Source organism: Drosophila sechellia, chromosome 2R (genome assembly GCF_004382195.2).
Source record: "Drosophila sechellia strain sech25 chromosome 2R, ASM438219v1, whole genome shotgun sequence".
Lineage (NCBI taxonomy): Eukaryota > Metazoa > Arthropoda > Insecta > Diptera > Drosophilidae > Drosophila > Drosophila sechellia.
In genome coordinates, this window is record NC_045950.1 from 3,301,984 (window position 1) to 3,318,079 (window position 16,096).

At 39.0% G+C, this 16,096-nt stretch overlaps 4 protein-coding genes and 1 long non-coding RNA gene across 7 annotated transcripts; all 5 read left to right on the forward strand.

Moving 5' to 3' along the window:
* The first annotated feature begins 324 nt into the window (after nt 1–324).
* Nucleotides 325–6,479, forward strand: LOC6607930 (23 kDa integral membrane protein). The gene is made up of 5 exons (XM_002032644.2): nt 325–430; nt 1,113–1,196; nt 5,141–5,503; nt 5,563–5,754; nt 5,818–6,479. The coding sequence occupies exons 2-5, from the start codon at nt 1,137–1,139 to the stop codon at nt 5,887–5,889; spliced, it is 687 nt and encodes a 228-aa protein (XP_002032680.1). The 5' UTR covers nt 325–430; nt 1,113–1,136; the 3' UTR covers nt 5,890–6,479.
* Nucleotides 1,203–3,899, forward strand: LOC116800401. The gene is made up of 2 exons (XR_004361336.1): nt 1,203–1,411; nt 1,471–3,899. It is a non-coding gene; the product is annotated as an uncharacterized LOC116800401 (long non-coding RNA).
* A 163-nt stretch (nt 6,480–6,642) lies between the features above and the next one.
* LOC116800400 lies at nt 6,643–8,279 on the forward strand. Of its 2 annotated transcripts, XM_032715115.1 has the most exons (4): nt 6,646–6,969; nt 7,035–7,120; nt 7,185–7,323; nt 7,386–8,279. In XM_032715115.1, exons 1-4 carry the CDS (start codon nt 6,846–6,848, stop codon nt 7,481–7,483), a joined length of 447 nt encoding a protein of 148 aa, XP_032571006.1. In that variant the 5' UTR covers nt 6,646–6,845; the 3' UTR covers nt 7,484–8,279. The 2 variants fall into 2 exon arrangements, with proteins under 2 accessions (XP_032571007.1, XP_032571006.1); XM_032715116.1 differs by having other exon boundaries at nt 6,643–7,120.
* Nucleotides 8,280–8,348: 69 nt separating this feature from the next.
* Nucleotides 8,349–10,554, forward strand: LOC116800399. Its single transcript, XM_032715114.1, has 6 exons — nt 8,349–8,458; nt 8,521–8,621; nt 8,681–8,807; nt 8,882–9,977; nt 10,030–10,156; nt 10,215–10,554. The coding sequence occupies exons 1-4, from the start codon at nt 8,356–8,358 to the stop codon at nt 8,998–9,000; spliced, it is 450 nt and encodes a 149-aa protein (XP_032571005.1). The 5' UTR covers nt 8,349–8,355; the 3' UTR covers nt 9,001–9,977; nt 10,030–10,156; nt 10,215–10,554.
* A 2,292-nt stretch (nt 10,555–12,846) lies between these two features.
* On the forward strand, nt 12,847–15,733 carry LOC6607931 (23 kDa integral membrane protein). 2 transcript variants are annotated; one of them, XM_002032645.2, is made up of 5 exons: nt 12,847–13,263; nt 14,453–14,626; nt 14,688–14,849; nt 14,913–15,110; nt 15,172–15,733. In XM_002032645.2, exons 1-5 carry the CDS (start codon nt 13,207–13,209, stop codon nt 15,241–15,243), a joined length of 663 nt encoding a protein of 220 aa, XP_002032681.1. In that variant the 5' UTR covers nt 12,847–13,206; the 3' UTR covers nt 15,244–15,733. The 2 variants fall into 2 exon arrangements, with proteins under 2 accessions (XP_002032681.1, XP_032571000.1); XM_032715109.1 differs by lacking the exon at nt 12,847–13,263 and adding an exon at nt 13,747–13,924.
* The last annotated feature ends 363 nt before the right edge of the window (nt 15,734–16,096 follow it).

The following is a 16,096-nucleotide window of genomic DNA, read 5'->3' on the forward strand; positions in this document are numbered from 1 at the left end:
TGTACTAATATTTCAAACAGCTCTTGATAAGACATAGTTATTTTGATATTAAAAAAAGTTAGGTTAGAAGCACACGTAACTTATTTTGGAAAAATTAGTAGCAGGTCAACGGTAGTTAACTTACTTACAATATACTAAATCACCAAAAATTTTTAGTAAAACTTAATAATGTACGATTAATGTGGCTCGGTTGGAACAAGGTGTAATATCTAGTGGGAATGTGAAATTAATAAGCAGTTACCGAAGTTTCGCTCCTTATCAAAGTTCCCTGGCTGTGCTGGCTTTTGCTGGCATATTTAGGGCTTGCTTTGGCGAATAGGGGCTTATAAGAGCGCTCCCGCCACGGTCACACTGACTAACAAAAAGTTGTTCGACTTGAACGAACGCGCATTTCGTGGGAATTTAACTTGGTGATAATTTAAAGGCGAAGGTAATGATGCGCTCTAAACTAGACCAATTAAACGTAGCGAAATTCTCGGAATTAGCCAGAGAGCTTCAACGAAACGAGTGGTGTTCGTTTGGCGCTCCCAGCTCGCCAGAGCACAAAAATAAAATTAGATGATGCTGCACTCCGCGAAAAGTGGTTGGGAAGAAGAAGCAGTGCAAAGAAGGACGTGGCGAAGGAGAAGGCAGGAAAACAAAAGACTGCGTAGTACGTGTGGAAAAGTGTTGTGCAAGGAGTGCGGGGCGGAGGGTGAAGCGTATGCTGCGCTTCCTCTTCTCCTTGACAGAGTGCAGTGAACTTTTCCCATTTTCCCCACTTGAATCTTCGAGCCCCATTGACGCGGCCTTCGTTGTTTGTTGTCCGCATTGTTGTTGTTGTTGTTGGTGCCGCAGTGGGCACGCTGCATTTGTTATTGTCTTTGTTGTTGCCCGGGCAACGAATTCGGAACGGGGTAGTAATGGGATGCTTCTGAAAGCCTTATCGCCACTGGCCACAAGCAGCAGCCCTCTCTATCAGTCTTATTTCTTTTCCCCCGACAATCCCATGTGTATTTCATCTATTTACGTGATTATCGCTTGTAAATGTACACTTAGCCTGCCAATTGATTCATTTGCACACCCGTTTTAATACGACGCATTCGATTGCGCTCTTTCGCTTCCCCTTCCAGACGGTACAGTGAAGCAACATCAAGATGGACTGCGGCACGTCTATGGTCAAATACATCCTCTTCATATTCAACACCATTGTGTCGGTGAGTACATAAGTATACATATGTGTGTGTCTCGATTATGTTTACGTTTCTGGTTTATAACCGCCGAAATCGAAACCGGTACAAAAGAGTTGCGTGAAAGCCAAAATGGGACACTATGTTACGAAAGTGCTGTGGAAATAAGAGTCGATAAATTCATTCGCATACAACGTGTGCATTGTGCATACAGTGTGTTGAGTATTCTCTGATAAATCCAGGTACATATGTATATAAATATAGATATATTGAAACTTTAGTAATATAACCCTGGGAACAGAGGCGGCGCATTGAGAAGTCGAGAACTCGTGCTTTTCTGTTGTTAGCCCGCTGATTCAGTCTCTCAGACTCGTTATTGAACTCTGGTGATGTCATCGCCGACGCCTTCTGTTCAGCTTCCATTCCAGCAACTGGACGGTTAGCTTTCGGTGCGAAACTCCTCGGTTCTGAGAAGCAGAAATAAAAATTTGCTGGGATTTGCAAGGAAAATAAAAAAATTCGTAACAGTCAAAAATGTTTATCTGAGTTCCCGAGAGGATTTCCGCTAATTCAAAAAAGACTAACATTTCCTTAGTTACATTTGAAGTTCCGGCTATGCTAAAAAAATGTTATTATCTATTCATATTATAATAAAACAGGAAGATGTATACAAATATTTTGATATGTATTTATATAAATACATAAAATAACTTAATAGGTTCACCAATATGGATCAATTTAGAACTTATTGAAGAGTTATAATTATGGTATTTTAAAATAATTTCAAATCCCTTGCTTCAAAATTGAGTACGTAAACACTTTCTGGTTAGAAATGATAAATAGATACGATTTCATTTATCATATCTGTGTAATGTTAAACTCTTATAAACACGATTGCAGGTTCGCGCTCAGCGCATTTTTGAAGTAGAGTTTTTGGGCTCAAATGGGCTTTGAGCACTCCCACGAACACACACGTGATAGCCTTGCCGGACAAAAACCCTGTAAACTGCGGTTAAAATAATAATTAAGGAAATGATGTTATACTCATCGTAAATTTTTGAATACTTTGCATTCGCAAAGGTGCCTGCAAAAACACGGGCAATGTGAGTCACTAACGTGAAGCAACAAACCGAAAAGCGAAACGAATTATAAATATAAAATGATACAGCTGCGGTCAAAATGTTATCAACAATGCTGAAAAATGCCACAACATAAAATTTTATAAACGGAGTATTACCAGCAATTATTATCTATTACTCTTTTTGGCTAATGTTGGTGAAGTATGCTGAAGTAGGCTTAATAGTTTGGAGTATAAGTAAAGACCTTTTGATTTGCCCGCACCTGTGGCCCAAACATACTTGTACATAAGTAGGTAAATGAGCAGAAAGAACCAAAGCGGGGACCTACATAAAAACTTGTTGCTCTAGAGAAAGAAGAGCGATAAAACAAAGGCAACAGCAATCAACTGGTTGGCAGAGCCGAAGTTTGTAGTACATATACGCGGTCTACACTTACAGCGAGCCGTGTTGATATTTATCTGGCCCGATCGAGTATATAGCCGAGTACATAGCACACTTGACAGACAAGCCAAATAAATTAACAAGCCGCTTTCAGAGCTCGCCGAGAACCACTACAGCTAAAAGTGAAAAAGCTGCCGCCGCCACGCTTGAAAAACAGCAGCGACAAACAAAATGGCAGAACAACAGTTCGCAGTTTGTCAGAAAAATGTTGAGAAAAACCACTCGCGATTACTGTCAGAATGATAAAACGTTTCTTTCCACTATCCCAAGAAAATTGCATTATTCACATTGAAAGTTTAGTAAAGTATAAGTTATTGAAGTACTCCCCAGTCTGTGTGAGCGGGTTTTCCCAGTTCCTTGGCAAAAAGTGGGCTAGAACATATGACAAACCTGTATTGCCATAATTAGCGCAACAAGTCAGTCACAGCTGCTGCGCTGGCAAAAGGGCGTGCAGTGCCGGCCATGAGTGTAAGGCCGACTGGTATTGAATGACCTGCATTCAGCTCGTCGATAGCCGTTTCCTGTGCCACAAGGCGTGGTGCAAACAACTTCTGGAGTAAATATTTACTTATCCGTTTAGCCAAAGCCAAACAGAATATCGAAAATCGCACCGAATGTTTTCCGATGACACGTGTCAATTGTTGAGTTTCAGCTTTTCTAAGGAATGTACTTTATTGGAGTGGTATTGGGAAAGTGATTCAGATTCTAGGGTACGAGACTTGTACCAAAGTAATAATTGTATGCAGACTAAGGTAGAGGCTGATGATCTGCTATTAGCCACCATATAATGTAGCTAAGATAGTTCTTCGCTTGAATTTTCTCTTGGGTGCACAAGGTTTTATATCCAGATTTCTGTGAAACATCAAAAAAAATCCCTTTAAATGCAAAAGGCTTTGAGATAGTGTATATATCTATTCATCAGTGTTCGATGCAGCGTGACATATATATCCATTGCATGACTACGCCAATTAAAATGTACACTTTAATCTTGCATTTGAGCATTCCCATCACGCATATGTCCTGTTGCTCATCGGCTAGCCTAAAACTGTTGTGCCCCCCACCTACCTAAGCACACTCACTTCAAGTTTACTCGTTCGATTCGAGGATGCAGTCAGTTTGGCGCCAATCGAGCCATTCACATGGTTGGGTGTGGTTCCGCACATTAATAAATATATATCTATCTTTTTATTGCGGTACGCAAAACTCTCAACTATTTTCGTTTCCCTTGAGGGTTGTTTTTCTGTTTAATTTTGTGCTTTTTTTGGTCGGCAATATGATCTCAGACCCTTGCTTCGGGCTTTCTGGTATTTGCAAAAGCAATTTGCATTGTATTCTCATTCCAGTGTGACGTCATTGAAGCTGTCGCCGACAGTTTTGGGCGAAATGTGGCAACAGCATTGTCCCGGCCATATTTATGCGGATTGTGTAATGTCCTCGTTAGCCGAAATCGGGCTGAAATGAGTAAAAGCTGGGGAGGAAAAGTTGGCGGATGCAAACAGGTTTTCCAACGAAAACTCTTGTTTTCATGTCGCATTTTGTTTATTGGTGCTGGCAAAGTGGAACAATTAGCGGAGTGCCGGGGTTTTGCTTTCTTTTGTTCGGATTTTGAAATACTTTTGGTTCGATTTTGACACGGAATCACATCCAGCTGCCTCCGCTGCCCACATTGCATTCAAAGCTCCTCGCGCACAGCCGCTCGAGTTCTCGATCTGCGGAGCTACAGCCAGGCAGCCCACACGCCACGTAGATATAAATACAGAAATACAGATACAGTGGCCGCGAGCATCATGCACACATAATGAAATCAAGCAGATTCAATTGATGACCGACCGCGTAATTGGGGCTGCAAGTCGAAAGATCAAAGTTGATTTGCATTGTCTGACCAGCTGAACTGAGCCCCGCCGTAAAATCAAAAACTACGGTGTACCGCAGAATTGGTCGAGATTTCCGTGGCCTTGTCATGTGTGAATGTCACGGGATGCGCGGCGCTCGGCTGGCTTTCAGTTCTCATCTTGGGCTGCCTTATCTTATCCGAGCGGATCGGACGGTCTTAGCCTTGTTTGGCCAGCAAATACTCTTGGACAGATACCAATATTGTGGTGGTAGCAAACTATTTCAGTGGGGAATTACGTAACGCGCTTACTTATTTTAATTATCATGAACCATGCGCCGCTTATGGCGTGCATGAGCCTGACCAGGAATCCCTGAGGTCAGCAACTGGGTTCTGTGGTAATTAAGTCTTTTTAGCATGGTAATTGCGAAAGTTCTTCCACTCCGGCACTTTCAATTAAAATAAACGAGAGCGAGCTGATTAATTTGAACTATATTTAGAGCTGTTTGTGGGAAGTGAAAATGCAGTGCGTATCTTATGTATCTGTTACGTCTTGTCATTAGTTCATTTAATTACTAAGTTAAAACTATGTCTTACCCTTCGTTTCTCTTCACCTACAGATTATCGGCATCTTGAGCATTGTTTATGGCGTGCTGATTCTGAAAAGCATCGGTACAATCGAAGTTAATGGACAAGTGGGCTTCCCGCCACAGGCTCTCATGCCGATCATTCTTATCAGCTTGGGCTCGATTGTGGTCTTCATTTCATTCCTGGGATGCTGCGGTGCCATTCGCGAATCCGTCTGCATGACCATGAGCTATGCCGTCTTCTTGCTGATCCTGCTGATCCTGCAGCTGACGCTCGTTATTCTGCTGTTTACCAACAAGGAGAAGTTTGAGAACGCAATGGGAAAAGTTATCGAGAATGCATGGATGGCAGACTCTACTCATAAGGATGGTGTCTTCGATACCATTCAGAAATCGGTAAGTGCTTCAAAAACCAAGAATTTTCCATATTTATGACTTCGCAACGCAATCTTTAGTTGCACTGCTGCGGATCAAGCTCTGCTCTGGACTATGTTGCCAAGGGAGAACTGCTGCCCTCCAGTTGTTGCAGCGGCTCGTGCCTGAACCCGGCCAACTACTACCCGGGATGCCGTGGAAAGTTCATCGAATTAATGACCGCTGGATCTGAGAACGCTAAATATGTGGGCATCGGCCTCATCGGAGTGGAGGTGAGAATTATACGCTGAATATATGTTCCTTTAGCCGGTTTATTAACCAAATATCCATTTTAGCTGATCGGCTTCATCTTTGCCTGTTGCCTGGCCAACAATGTGCGTAACTACAAGCGCCGGAACGCCTACTAAGCCATAGGTGCATCCATCAACCACATCTAGAGGCACACTCACATCCAGTAGCACACACTCCTCACATTCTCATTAACTTTTACAGTCGTTGAACGCACTTACACAAAGGGATACAATAACACCTTGAAATAAGCCATTTAAGTGGATATTTGTTACGGAAAAAACAAGAAGAAGCTTAGTTTAAGGCGATATGAAACGCTTACATTTTTGATATCCTACGTATTTCTGGTAAAATTCGTTTTGTACCTAACGATCGAACGAGCAGACAAAGCTATTTCCAAAGCCTTTGTACAAACGTTTTACTTATAAAACCGAATCCCCACAGATTAACAACATAAACACGTTAATAATGATATATTTGTTTAAAACTAAGGATATAATCTATAAACTGTTGAGAGCCCCAATGCGAAAAGAAATATAAATTTGTAATAAACATATGTATATACTGGTATATATGTTTGTAAGTACATTGTTCATTCGATTCATATTTGTAAGGAGAATCTCCGGGAAAGATTTCAGTTTGAAAATAGCGTCAACAATCGAGAGCTCGAATTGCATAAGAAATTTATGAATAAAGCATTTACTATGTATTTATATACCCTTGCGTTTGTATAATTGTTCAGGGGCTGAAAACGAAAACTTCAGACGGTTTGTTATGTCCTCAAGTTGTCATGGCAGCGACTTTAGCTTACTAAGCAATATATTCGTATGTGAACTGCAATTACTAGATACCCTCTCTGCTTCCACGGCCACTTGAAATTTGTGTGCACTCGCCAACGATATTATTACTATTATGGCGAGTCGTATAATTGCCTGAGCGACTACGTTGATCCCTTAATGAAATTCGATGATTAGAGCCATTACTGTGTACTCTGTTTTTTAATATTCTATTGAAGTTTACCGTTTACTGTTTACAACAAAAGCCAGCATAGATCAGTTCACTCAGTATCGCAGTCATGTGCTGTTTGCTCGAGCACATTTTCAAAATTCTGGTTTTTATCTGTGCCATTTTTATAAAATTTCTTGTGGCCGCCAATTTAGTAATACATTTCTACTATATCAGGTTTCATGGACCGCAAGGTTATAAAGGCTTTTATAAGCTTAACTTAACACTTAGGAAATACATGTTTATCTATTTGGCACAGTTTTCACTTCGGGAATAGAAAACTACTACTTATTGTGGACAATGCAAAGCTGGTGCGGAACCCTAATGGTCGTAATCAAGTTTAAGGTTTGCGAAGGATCCTTCCCTTTTTTTAAGAAGACTCTCACGAACCCCGAACTTTCGCGTTTAGGATCTGTGTTATCTGCAATGGTGGCTTCTGATGACTTCGACCTTTATTTTAGCTGGCTTTTTTCTACACTTGATCCTGTTCGACTTCCAAGGAGAACACTTGGGTACCAATGAAAAAGTTCACAACTACTTTGGTCTCGGTAGGTACATAGATTTGTATGATTAATGCAATATTGCTCTTTTATTCTATTTTTTATTTCAGGGCTTATGTTGGTCTCCCTTCTAACTGTCGCAAGCTATTCCCGAACCCTAAGGCCACCAGAAGAATCAGACCTTTTATTTAAGGCGACCACTAATTAAGCGTTTTTTAACGAATCTTATCATATTTTGTAAAATGTTTACTTTTACTTCTTATGTCCTCTTGGCACATAACATTTCTATGATAGTTATGATTAATCGTCTTTGGAAAAATTTTGAAATTTGGAAAAAACTTTGATTTGAAGTTTGTATACGAAACGGTTCATTTAATAGATTCAAGGCAATTTGTTGTAGCCTTTTATTGGTAACTATATGTAGTTGGTAGTGTACCTTCGCACATTTCCCTGGCGCCCTTTGTCACTTTGTGGATTACATTACCAAGAAAGAGGGAAGTGTTAAATTTAAGTACCTCGACTGCCAAATACCCATTACACAGATAGTGGAGCACGAAATTTTAAAATTTTGCTCGCATGTGGAAGGATGTTTGCTAGATAAATATCAAGATCAAAGATTTGTTAAAACAAATATATATATATTTTTTTTTTAATATTTATTAAGTTTACCATCACAGTGTGGAGAAATATTCTTATGAATTACCAAACACTATAAAAAAAACAAATAATAAAATAATTAAATAATTATTTTTTTAAGAGGTTTTTGCTTAACGTTGTTTGACGTCTCTAAAGTTGCATGTTTTGTAGTTCCCGAGGTCTCGACGGTTATACGGACGGACATGGCCAGAAAGACTTAACTAGTCTAGACTAGTGATCAAAAATATATTTATACTCTTTAGGGTAGAAATGCTTGCATCTACACTTTAATGAACACAGTAATCGGTGTAATTTCCCCAACCTGTCTAATAAACCTAAACGGCAATAAATAAAAAACTATCACAGGATTATTACCCCTACAGGCTAGTCATCCATTGTTTTCGGAAATAAACTTTATTAGTCTACATAGACCTTTCGACTATAATGCCGAAAATACTAAGTTGCCTAGCACTTGGCATTTATTTCCCATTCACATATTACTTACGTTCAAAATTTTTACCTTGCCTTGTGCACTGCTTCAAATATTGTAAGTTATTCAACTTGGATGCAAATGAACCAAACTAATCGAACTCCCCATATGATTAACAGATTCCTGGGAGAAATGTGAACCAGTTAATTTTGAAAATATGTTATTTATGTCGGCTTGGGTCGGCGCCAGTGGATTGCTGTGGGTATCGTCGAATTACACAGTAAGGGAGCTAAGGAATATATATAAAATCAATAACACTTACACTTAATTATTTTTCAGGAATTCCACTTTGTGTTCTCCTGGATAATTGTCACTTTTGAGTTAATAGTGCTTGAGATTTCTTATATGACCTATGCTATTATTCTAACAAAAAATCACGTTTGGAATTGGCAAATTATATTCTTCGGTAAGTCAACGGTAATATTAAATATATATATAATAAATATATATAAATGTTATTACTTTGCCTTTCATCCTAAGGTATCCTGGTCTTCAGCTTCGTTTTGGTTTTGTTACACGTGTTGGTAGCAAAAAAGATTGTTAAAAACCACTTGATCGAAAACATTTTCAGGGTGCTTCCTGATAAAACTGATAACTAGTATCTAATTTGGTATATAGGCATTAACTTCTTAAAACAATCCTGCCGAATTAAAATATATATAACTAATTTCAGTATTCAAATTGATTGAGAATTGTGTTTTTATTTAGTTTTAAATTAAGACATTAAAGTAAGACATCAAAGCTTAAACTGAATCAAATTTAAATTCTTTGGAATATATACATCATAAATCGTACATGATACACCATACATCATACTCATACATCGTACATTATACATCATACATAATTCCGGAATAGAACGGTATTATTGCTTTTTCTTGACATTGCAAAGCTGGTGTACAAAACGCAAAAACTATATAAAAACTATGTGCATCTTCCATGCATATCGATTAGCTAAATAACGGGTATCTGATAGCCGAGACACTGTTCTAGCTATCCTTCTGTATATCTGTCCGTATGTCCGTCCGTCTGTTTTGTACGCAAACTAGTCTCAGTCAGCATAAAACGTTATTGAATGTCTTCATTCCATTCCACATCACTGTGTTGCAAACTTCTGACTGAAATGAATATACCCTCTGCAAGTGTTTAATACACAATATATCATTCGGTATACATATGTACCTTTTTCCTTAAGTGCATAATTACTTCTAGCTCGCGTTATTTATTGTTTCTGAATGTAATGACATAAACTAATTAAGCGGAATTATAATTGAAGTGCTGCTATTATATTTTGTTTACTCAAACAGAGGAAAACCTCCTTTTATTAGTTGGAATTTTGAAAGGGAACCAGAACATCGAAATGTGCAAGCCACTATGCATTGTCCTTGCATCACTTTTACTATTCCTGAGCGCTGTAATTTCGCTTGTTTTTGAATTTACATATACTATTGTACGTTTTACTCAACCAGAAGTGCATCGCGAAATTTATCGAACTACAGAATTTTTGATGTTCTTGGAATTTTTATCACTCTTTCTGGCGGGATCTGGACTCTTTTTGAATTACCTGAAATTCAAAGTTGGTGAGGTACAAATAAATTACTATATTTTCTAAGCATTCTTTTTAACAGGTTAAAATTATTTTCTGCTTCTGGATTATAACTTTCTGTTTATTGGAGGCCGAAGTACTCTTCTTAATTTTCTGTGAAACCGCTCAAAAATTTGACGCCTATTCAATTTTCCACTTCTTGCACATCTGTGAGTATGCAGTATCTTAAAAACCTTAAATTTAAAACTTTCTCTTCCATTTTCATAGGTTTTGCTATATATTCTCTGGCTTCAGTTTATGGAAATTTCAAAGGTCTAAAATATTGTCCTACCAACGAAGTTCAAATGGAGCTTGGAGATGGAAATAGTTAGTATTAATTTAACAATTATTAGCTGTCCTGTTTACAAATATACAGTTTTATAAATATTGCGCCTGGATGTAAACTTTTAATAAACAGTTTAGGTGCTAAATTTAAGTGTTAGTATTAAAAATAAATTATCTTGATACAGAAGGTTTTCGAAATTCAAAAAGACCAGAAGAAATTTTCTTTTAGTCGCAGTGTTATTTTGTGCCTTAAAATGATCCTTGGATTAAATTTGAAAGCGAATTTCTTTACTTTCAATAAATTTCTACTTTTCTTAAACTACAGGTTATGATAAAAACAACCACCAAAATATTATATTTAAATAAAATTACCGCTGCGCGGGTGTTATTAAAATCTCAGTATTCTAGTTCTTATAATGGACATTATAGCGGACATGTCTATTTTAACTACATACTTTGTGTTTAGTCTAGTATATCCTCTTACTCATCGAGTAAGGGGTATAAAGGTAAACACATATTTAAAATACAAAAGTATGCAACAGACAGAAGGTAGAGTTTCCGACCATGTAAAGTATATATGTATATTCTTGCTCAGGATGAATAGTCGAGTCGAACTCTCCATGTCCGTCTGTCTGTCCGCCGAGATCTCAGAAATATAAAAGCTAGAAGGTTGAGATTCAGAATAAAGGTTTTAGAGACACAGATGGTGCCACGCCCACTAACCGCCCAAAACTGTCACGCCAAGACTTTTGAAAAATCTTTTGATATATTTTTGATATTGTGTTAGTTTTGGAAATTTCTATCGATGATAGCCTTATAGCATATTATAATTCCAAAAAAATATAGAAATTTCTCGCTTGCACTTCCAGCTGAGTAACGGGTATCTGATAGTTGTGAAACCCGACGATAGCATTCTTTTTTGTTAAGTTTGTTGACCAACGATTTGCTCGTACGATGCTGAATGAGAACAAATTTAAAGCTGAATTAGAGAGCTAATAAAGGATTTTAGCGTTTATTACCATACCTTTCGATTGATATTTTGTCATGGCCTATGTGTGCTGCCACCCACAGTGATACTTAATATATTAACTTACCTATTAATGGGGCAATTTGGAAAGGCTGTTGCAATTAATAAAACTTTCCTTAGGGTTTTAGTTTGAAAAGTGTTAGTCGTAGTTTCGTGCGATGTGTAAGAGTTTCGTTATTTCGATAATTTTGCATCTTCCGTTCCTGATTTGTAATGGATATTTGGTGTGTTCTTTTAAATATAATTGGGTGTATACCGTCTTAATTATTTTATTTTAGCTTATGTCTCTACTTTTATCAGATTTCAATATTTCGATGGCTGAAGGTAGTTTCATATTATATAAATATATCAATACCATTTACCCTCTTCCATAATGATTAATATTTTAGAATGTCTAGATCTGTGGACACTCCTTGGTATTTTTCAATTGATCAATTCTGCCTCTGGTCTCGTTTTGGTTTGTGCCAAGTGTCAGGTTTGTCACCATTTGCGATCCTTTAATAATTGCATTATTAATTTGTCTTACTAATTAAGTTTAAGCTTATAATATTTTCTTGGGGTTTGATGTCTTCATGGGTTAACTATATTCATATTGCGTGGGTTTTGGGATACTGCCAGAAACATAGCTCCCAGTTTGGGGTGGTCGAAGCCATTACATCTGCCTATTTGGAGGGTAAGAATAAACACGGTCTTATGTTTAGACTTAACAAAATCATTATAATAAAATTGGTCTGTTCAGCTTTCAGTATATGCACACTGTACGTTGTGTTTACGTACTATCGGGAATTTGTGGTAAGTTTATACAAACTACTAAATGATTTAAATAGAAAGTTTGGTTAAATCGACTATCAGATACCCGAGACTCAGCTAAGGAAGATATGCAAGTGCGAAAGCTACTGTTTCCAGATTGGCGACATGATTAAACATATTGCTCACTGCATTACTACACAAAATCATAGTTTATTAAAGTTTTTTATGGCGTAAATTTATTTGGCATATCTATTGAAACTAGAAAGACTAATAATAAAGCAAAACAAATCAAAAGGGTCTTCTCTGCACTACAAGTAACGGGTATAAAGTAGCCACAAAACTCGAATAGGTTTTTCTCTTATCTTTTATTTTATTATCTGTAACGGGTATACGATAGTTGAGGGACTCGCTTTGGTAAATTTTTTCCCACTTCCGCGGTGACCTAACCGCAGTGACAGTTTTCTACTATTTAATTGGCATTCATAAATTAAAACCTATATTTATTTTTAATTTAAATATTTACATTATATAATTTAATTCTTCCTACGTTTAAAACTGTTTTTGGTTGTATATTTGATGAATATTGATTGTGTTGAATGCTAGTAATAATTATATCTTCATTTTTAGCAAACATTAGACTAGCTTAAACGAGACATTGCCATATTTTAAAAGTTACACCTGGGAACCGCCAGTCAGTTTTTTCTGTCTTGCTGGCAACGTTGATGGCATTCGTCACGCAAAAGCTTCTTCAAAAGCTTCGGAGAAGAGATAGAGACAGCCGGCAGTAGAAGCGCCGTTCAGTGGATTTCTAGACGACGGACAGACTGCATCTGATCCCAGTCATTCGCACATGAGTCATTCAACTCGCTGCGGGAAAGTGCCTCGCTAATTCCGACGATTTCCCTGAATTGGTGCTACGTTGCACGCCGTTAGATTGAGGAAATTCGACATAGGTGCGACGATCTTCCAGAAGGTATCGACAACCCAGAGAGAGAGAGAGAGAGATAGAGACATCGCTAATCTCACGGATCCGATCTGATCTCACAGAGAGCGGAGTAGTACGAAAACAAGTTTCGCGCAGCTTGCTCTCCATTCAGGCGGCTCCCCAGGAATTTCAGGCATCTCGAACATCAACGAACCCGAGGAGCATCATCCGCCATGGCGTCCACGTCGAGTGTGAAGCTGATTGTTTACGCCCTGGACGTACTTTGCACAGTGAGTTACTTTCGCTAGTTTCCCGCCCACTCCAGCGATTACGTCAATTGAGGCGTTGTAAACAAGAATATGGCACAACGACCACTTGAGTGAGTCGGTTTCGCAACGATCCCAAACAAAGCACAGAATATATCATCTTATCAATTGGCACAACTTTAAGTGTACGGACGTACATATGCACGGCATATTTTAGTATGGGAACCGTCGCCATGTGTTACCTTTTGGTTGCCAGGAGTGTAAAACGCACCAGTAAAACCGTCTAATTGTCGAACCCGTTTCCCCGATTATAGTTTATTGGTTTATTTATACAATTTAATTGCAAGCCGCGGTGAGAAGGACCAGATGGCCCCAGAGGTCACAGCATATATAATACGATCGGGCTATCCGTCCGCTGGCAGCTCATGAATTCGGAATTTTCCAATCGATATCTGGACTTGCAGCACGGACTAGCCTCTTACTCATGACTTCGGACGAATCCATTGCACTCGGAAAACAGTCACACTCATATCAGAGCTAAAGCTAAACAGCTAGGGAATTAATCACCTATGTTTGCGACTCGCCTTCCAGTTTCGAATCGAAACATCATCGCCTCACGTCACCTTTTAAACTTATCCCAATGCTGCAGAGACTGAATTTGAATAATTCAAACCCACTCAAACAAGCAAGTTAGCAAACAAGCTAACCGCTGCGATACCGCGGGATTAGATATGAATAGTAATCGAATGACCTTGTCCGTGTGCGCAGTCCTGTCCGAATTGTTTGCTGTGGGTTTCCTTCTTCGACTTCCCAGCCCCTAGTTTCCTAGTTTCCCACACCCCATTCCCGCCAACTTCATTGGCGTCTATTCCTGTCGCCAGATGGGCTAGCCTGGAGGACGCCCCCGAATGGGCTCTCCAGTTAACGCCTTGTGGGAGGTCAAAACCCTGGAAATGGAACACTAATTAAACTTGATTTACTGTAATCTTTTTGAAAGTCTTCAACTTGAACTTAAATCATGTAGTATGTACGCACGAATTCTTATCTTATCAGATTAATTTAGAGCAGACAATTCAATTCGGTCTTTGGTACTAGTAATTGTATTACTTGAGCTAAACGAACTATATATATATATATATAATGCGGTCAGAATGCTCATTCCGTTTGAGAAGCCCCGAAATTCCCTACTAATATTGGTCTTTTGATTCCACAGCTGCTGGCCTTGGTGCTGATATCCTTCGGCATCTATGTGGCGGTGTCCTACAACCTCAACGAGATCGGTGAGCTGACGGCCTACGCCTACGTGGGACTCGGGGCTGCTGCCCTGCTGGTTGTCCTTTGGGGATACCTGTCCGCCTGGCGCGAGAACGTGTGCTGCACAGTGACGGTAAGTCAAGGATGGGTGTCTACTGCCAAACATGGTGTTACACGGTTCTATTTCCTTGCAGTTCATTATTTTCCTGTGCCTGGTCATCATTGCACAGTTCGCCGTCGTCTACTTGCTGGTCACCCAGGAGAAGACGGTGGCCTCCAACCTGGCCAATGCCCTGGAGGACACCTGGGAGGAGGAACTGAACAGCCCCGGCGCCATGTCGCTGTACCAGAACTGGGTGAGTTTGCAGCAGGGCTTTAGTTAGAGTCATAACCACTGTTAACCACCGATCTACCCGCAGTTCCAGTGCTGCGGTCGTGGAAGTCCCCAGGATTACATCGTCAACGAACGACTGCCGCCGGAGACCTGTTTCCGAAATCACGACAAGAGCAAGCCGGAGAACCTGATCCACACGGGCTGTCGGGTGGAGTTCGAGAACTACTGGCAGCACTTGACCAAGATTTTTAACATTCTGGCTCTCGTACTCATTGGATTTGAGGTGGGTGTCCCATAAGCGAACGACTGAACGACTGTTTTTCAAATGTTCCCATCTCTTGCAGCTCCTGCTGAGTGTCATCTCTTGCCGCCTGTGCAACAGCATTCGCAACGATGCTCGACGCTCTTACTTTTAGAGAGTGAAACCTGAAAATACTCAACTACGATTGGCAGTCGACTTGTTAAATTTGTGAAGAATATTACACTATTAATTAATTGGCTTGGCAGGTCTTGAGCGTTATTCAAGGCTGGGGTATGCTGTTACATTTTCGAAATTGAAACTCATTTAATCAGCACAGTGCAATGAAATGATCCTTTTCACACGTTGATTTCGGTGAAATACGTAAGGCAACTCACAACTAATATTAAGAAAAGTACAATAGATTTAGTTTTATTTATTTCAAGATACTTTTAAATAAATTTATAGAACAAAAGTCAAGCACCTACTTCATTCTGTTATTATTGAAAAAACGCATTCTATTTAGCGTGTTTGGGTCGTGTTTCGTTACTATTCTAACCTAATTAGTTAGCCATATAGTCGCACACACCTGATTATTAATGTATTGGGGCAAGCATTGTGTTTTGCTTGTATAAATTATACAAACGATATTATATTTAAAAATAAAACTGGCGTTTATGTTGCTCACACATAGAAAAGCTTTGGTATCCAAAAAATACAAACCATGAACGTTTCAAATGGAAATGAATTATAAACCTAATATTTCTACTGGCAAAAATAAAATAAAAAGAGAGAATGCTGCAGTCAGAGTACTATTACTATGAGTCGCGACACCCTCAAAGTAATCAGGGTATATTAGCATTCCAAGCCTCTTGCACTTTTCGAAAAAAAAAATGATATTTTTAAAGGAGTGTTTTAGCAGAAAGGTCAGCTCATGTTGATATTGTGGTGATCTTTATAAATGTTGGTTCCTTGCTCACGTGCGCAACATACCCTATTTTCTCGAGTAAGGGGTATAACTAGCATGGGCC

Bases quoted from the DNA above. Each gene is read 5' to 3' on its own strand.
- LOC6607930 (XM_002032644.2), top strand. From the start codon at position 1,137: ATGGACTGCGGCACGTCTATGGTCAAATACATCCTCTTCATATTCAAC. The intron at 1,197-5,140 runs GTGAGTACATAA...CTTCACCTACAG, and splicing joins TATTCAACACCATTGTGTCG to ATTATCGGCATCTTGAGCAT. The intron at 5,755-5,817 runs GTGAGAATTATA...TATCCATTTTAG, and splicing joins TCGGCCTCATCGGAGTGGAG to CTGATCGGCTTCATCTTTGC.
- LOC116800400 (XM_032715115.1), top strand. From the start codon at position 6,846: ATGTGCTGTTTGCTCGAGCACATTTTCAAAATTCTGGTTTTTATCTGT. The intron at 6,970-7,034 runs GTTATAAAGGCT...TATTTGGCACAG, and splicing joins CAGGTTTCATGGACCGCAAG to TTTTCACTTCGGGAATAGAA. The intron at 7,121-7,184 runs GTTTGCGAAGGA...TTTCGCGTTTAG, and splicing joins TGGTCGTAATCAAGTTTAAG to GATCTGTGTTATCTGCAATG.
- LOC116800399 (XM_032715114.1), top strand. From the start codon at position 8,356: ATGCCGAAAATACTAAGTTGCCTAGCACTTGGCATTTATTTCCCATTC. The intron at 8,459-8,520 runs GTAAGTTATTCA...TATGATTAACAG, and splicing joins TGTGCACTGCTTCAAATATT to ATTCCTGGGAGAAATGTGAA. The intron at 8,808-8,881 runs GTAAGTCAACGG...TTTCATCCTAAG, and splicing joins TTGGCAAATTATATTCTTCG to GTATCCTGGTCTTCAGCTTC.
- LOC6607931 (XM_002032645.2), top strand. From the start codon at position 13,207: ATGGCGTCCACGTCGAGTGTGAAGCTGATTGTTTACGCCCTGGACGTA. The intron at 14,850-14,912 runs GTGAGTTTGCAG...ATCTACCCGCAG, and splicing joins TGTCGCTGTACCAGAACTGG to TTCCAGTGCTGCGGTCGTGG. The intron at 15,111-15,171 runs GTGGGTGTCCCA...CATCTCTTGCAG, and splicing joins TCGTACTCATTGGATTTGAG to CTCCTGCTGAGTGTCATCTC.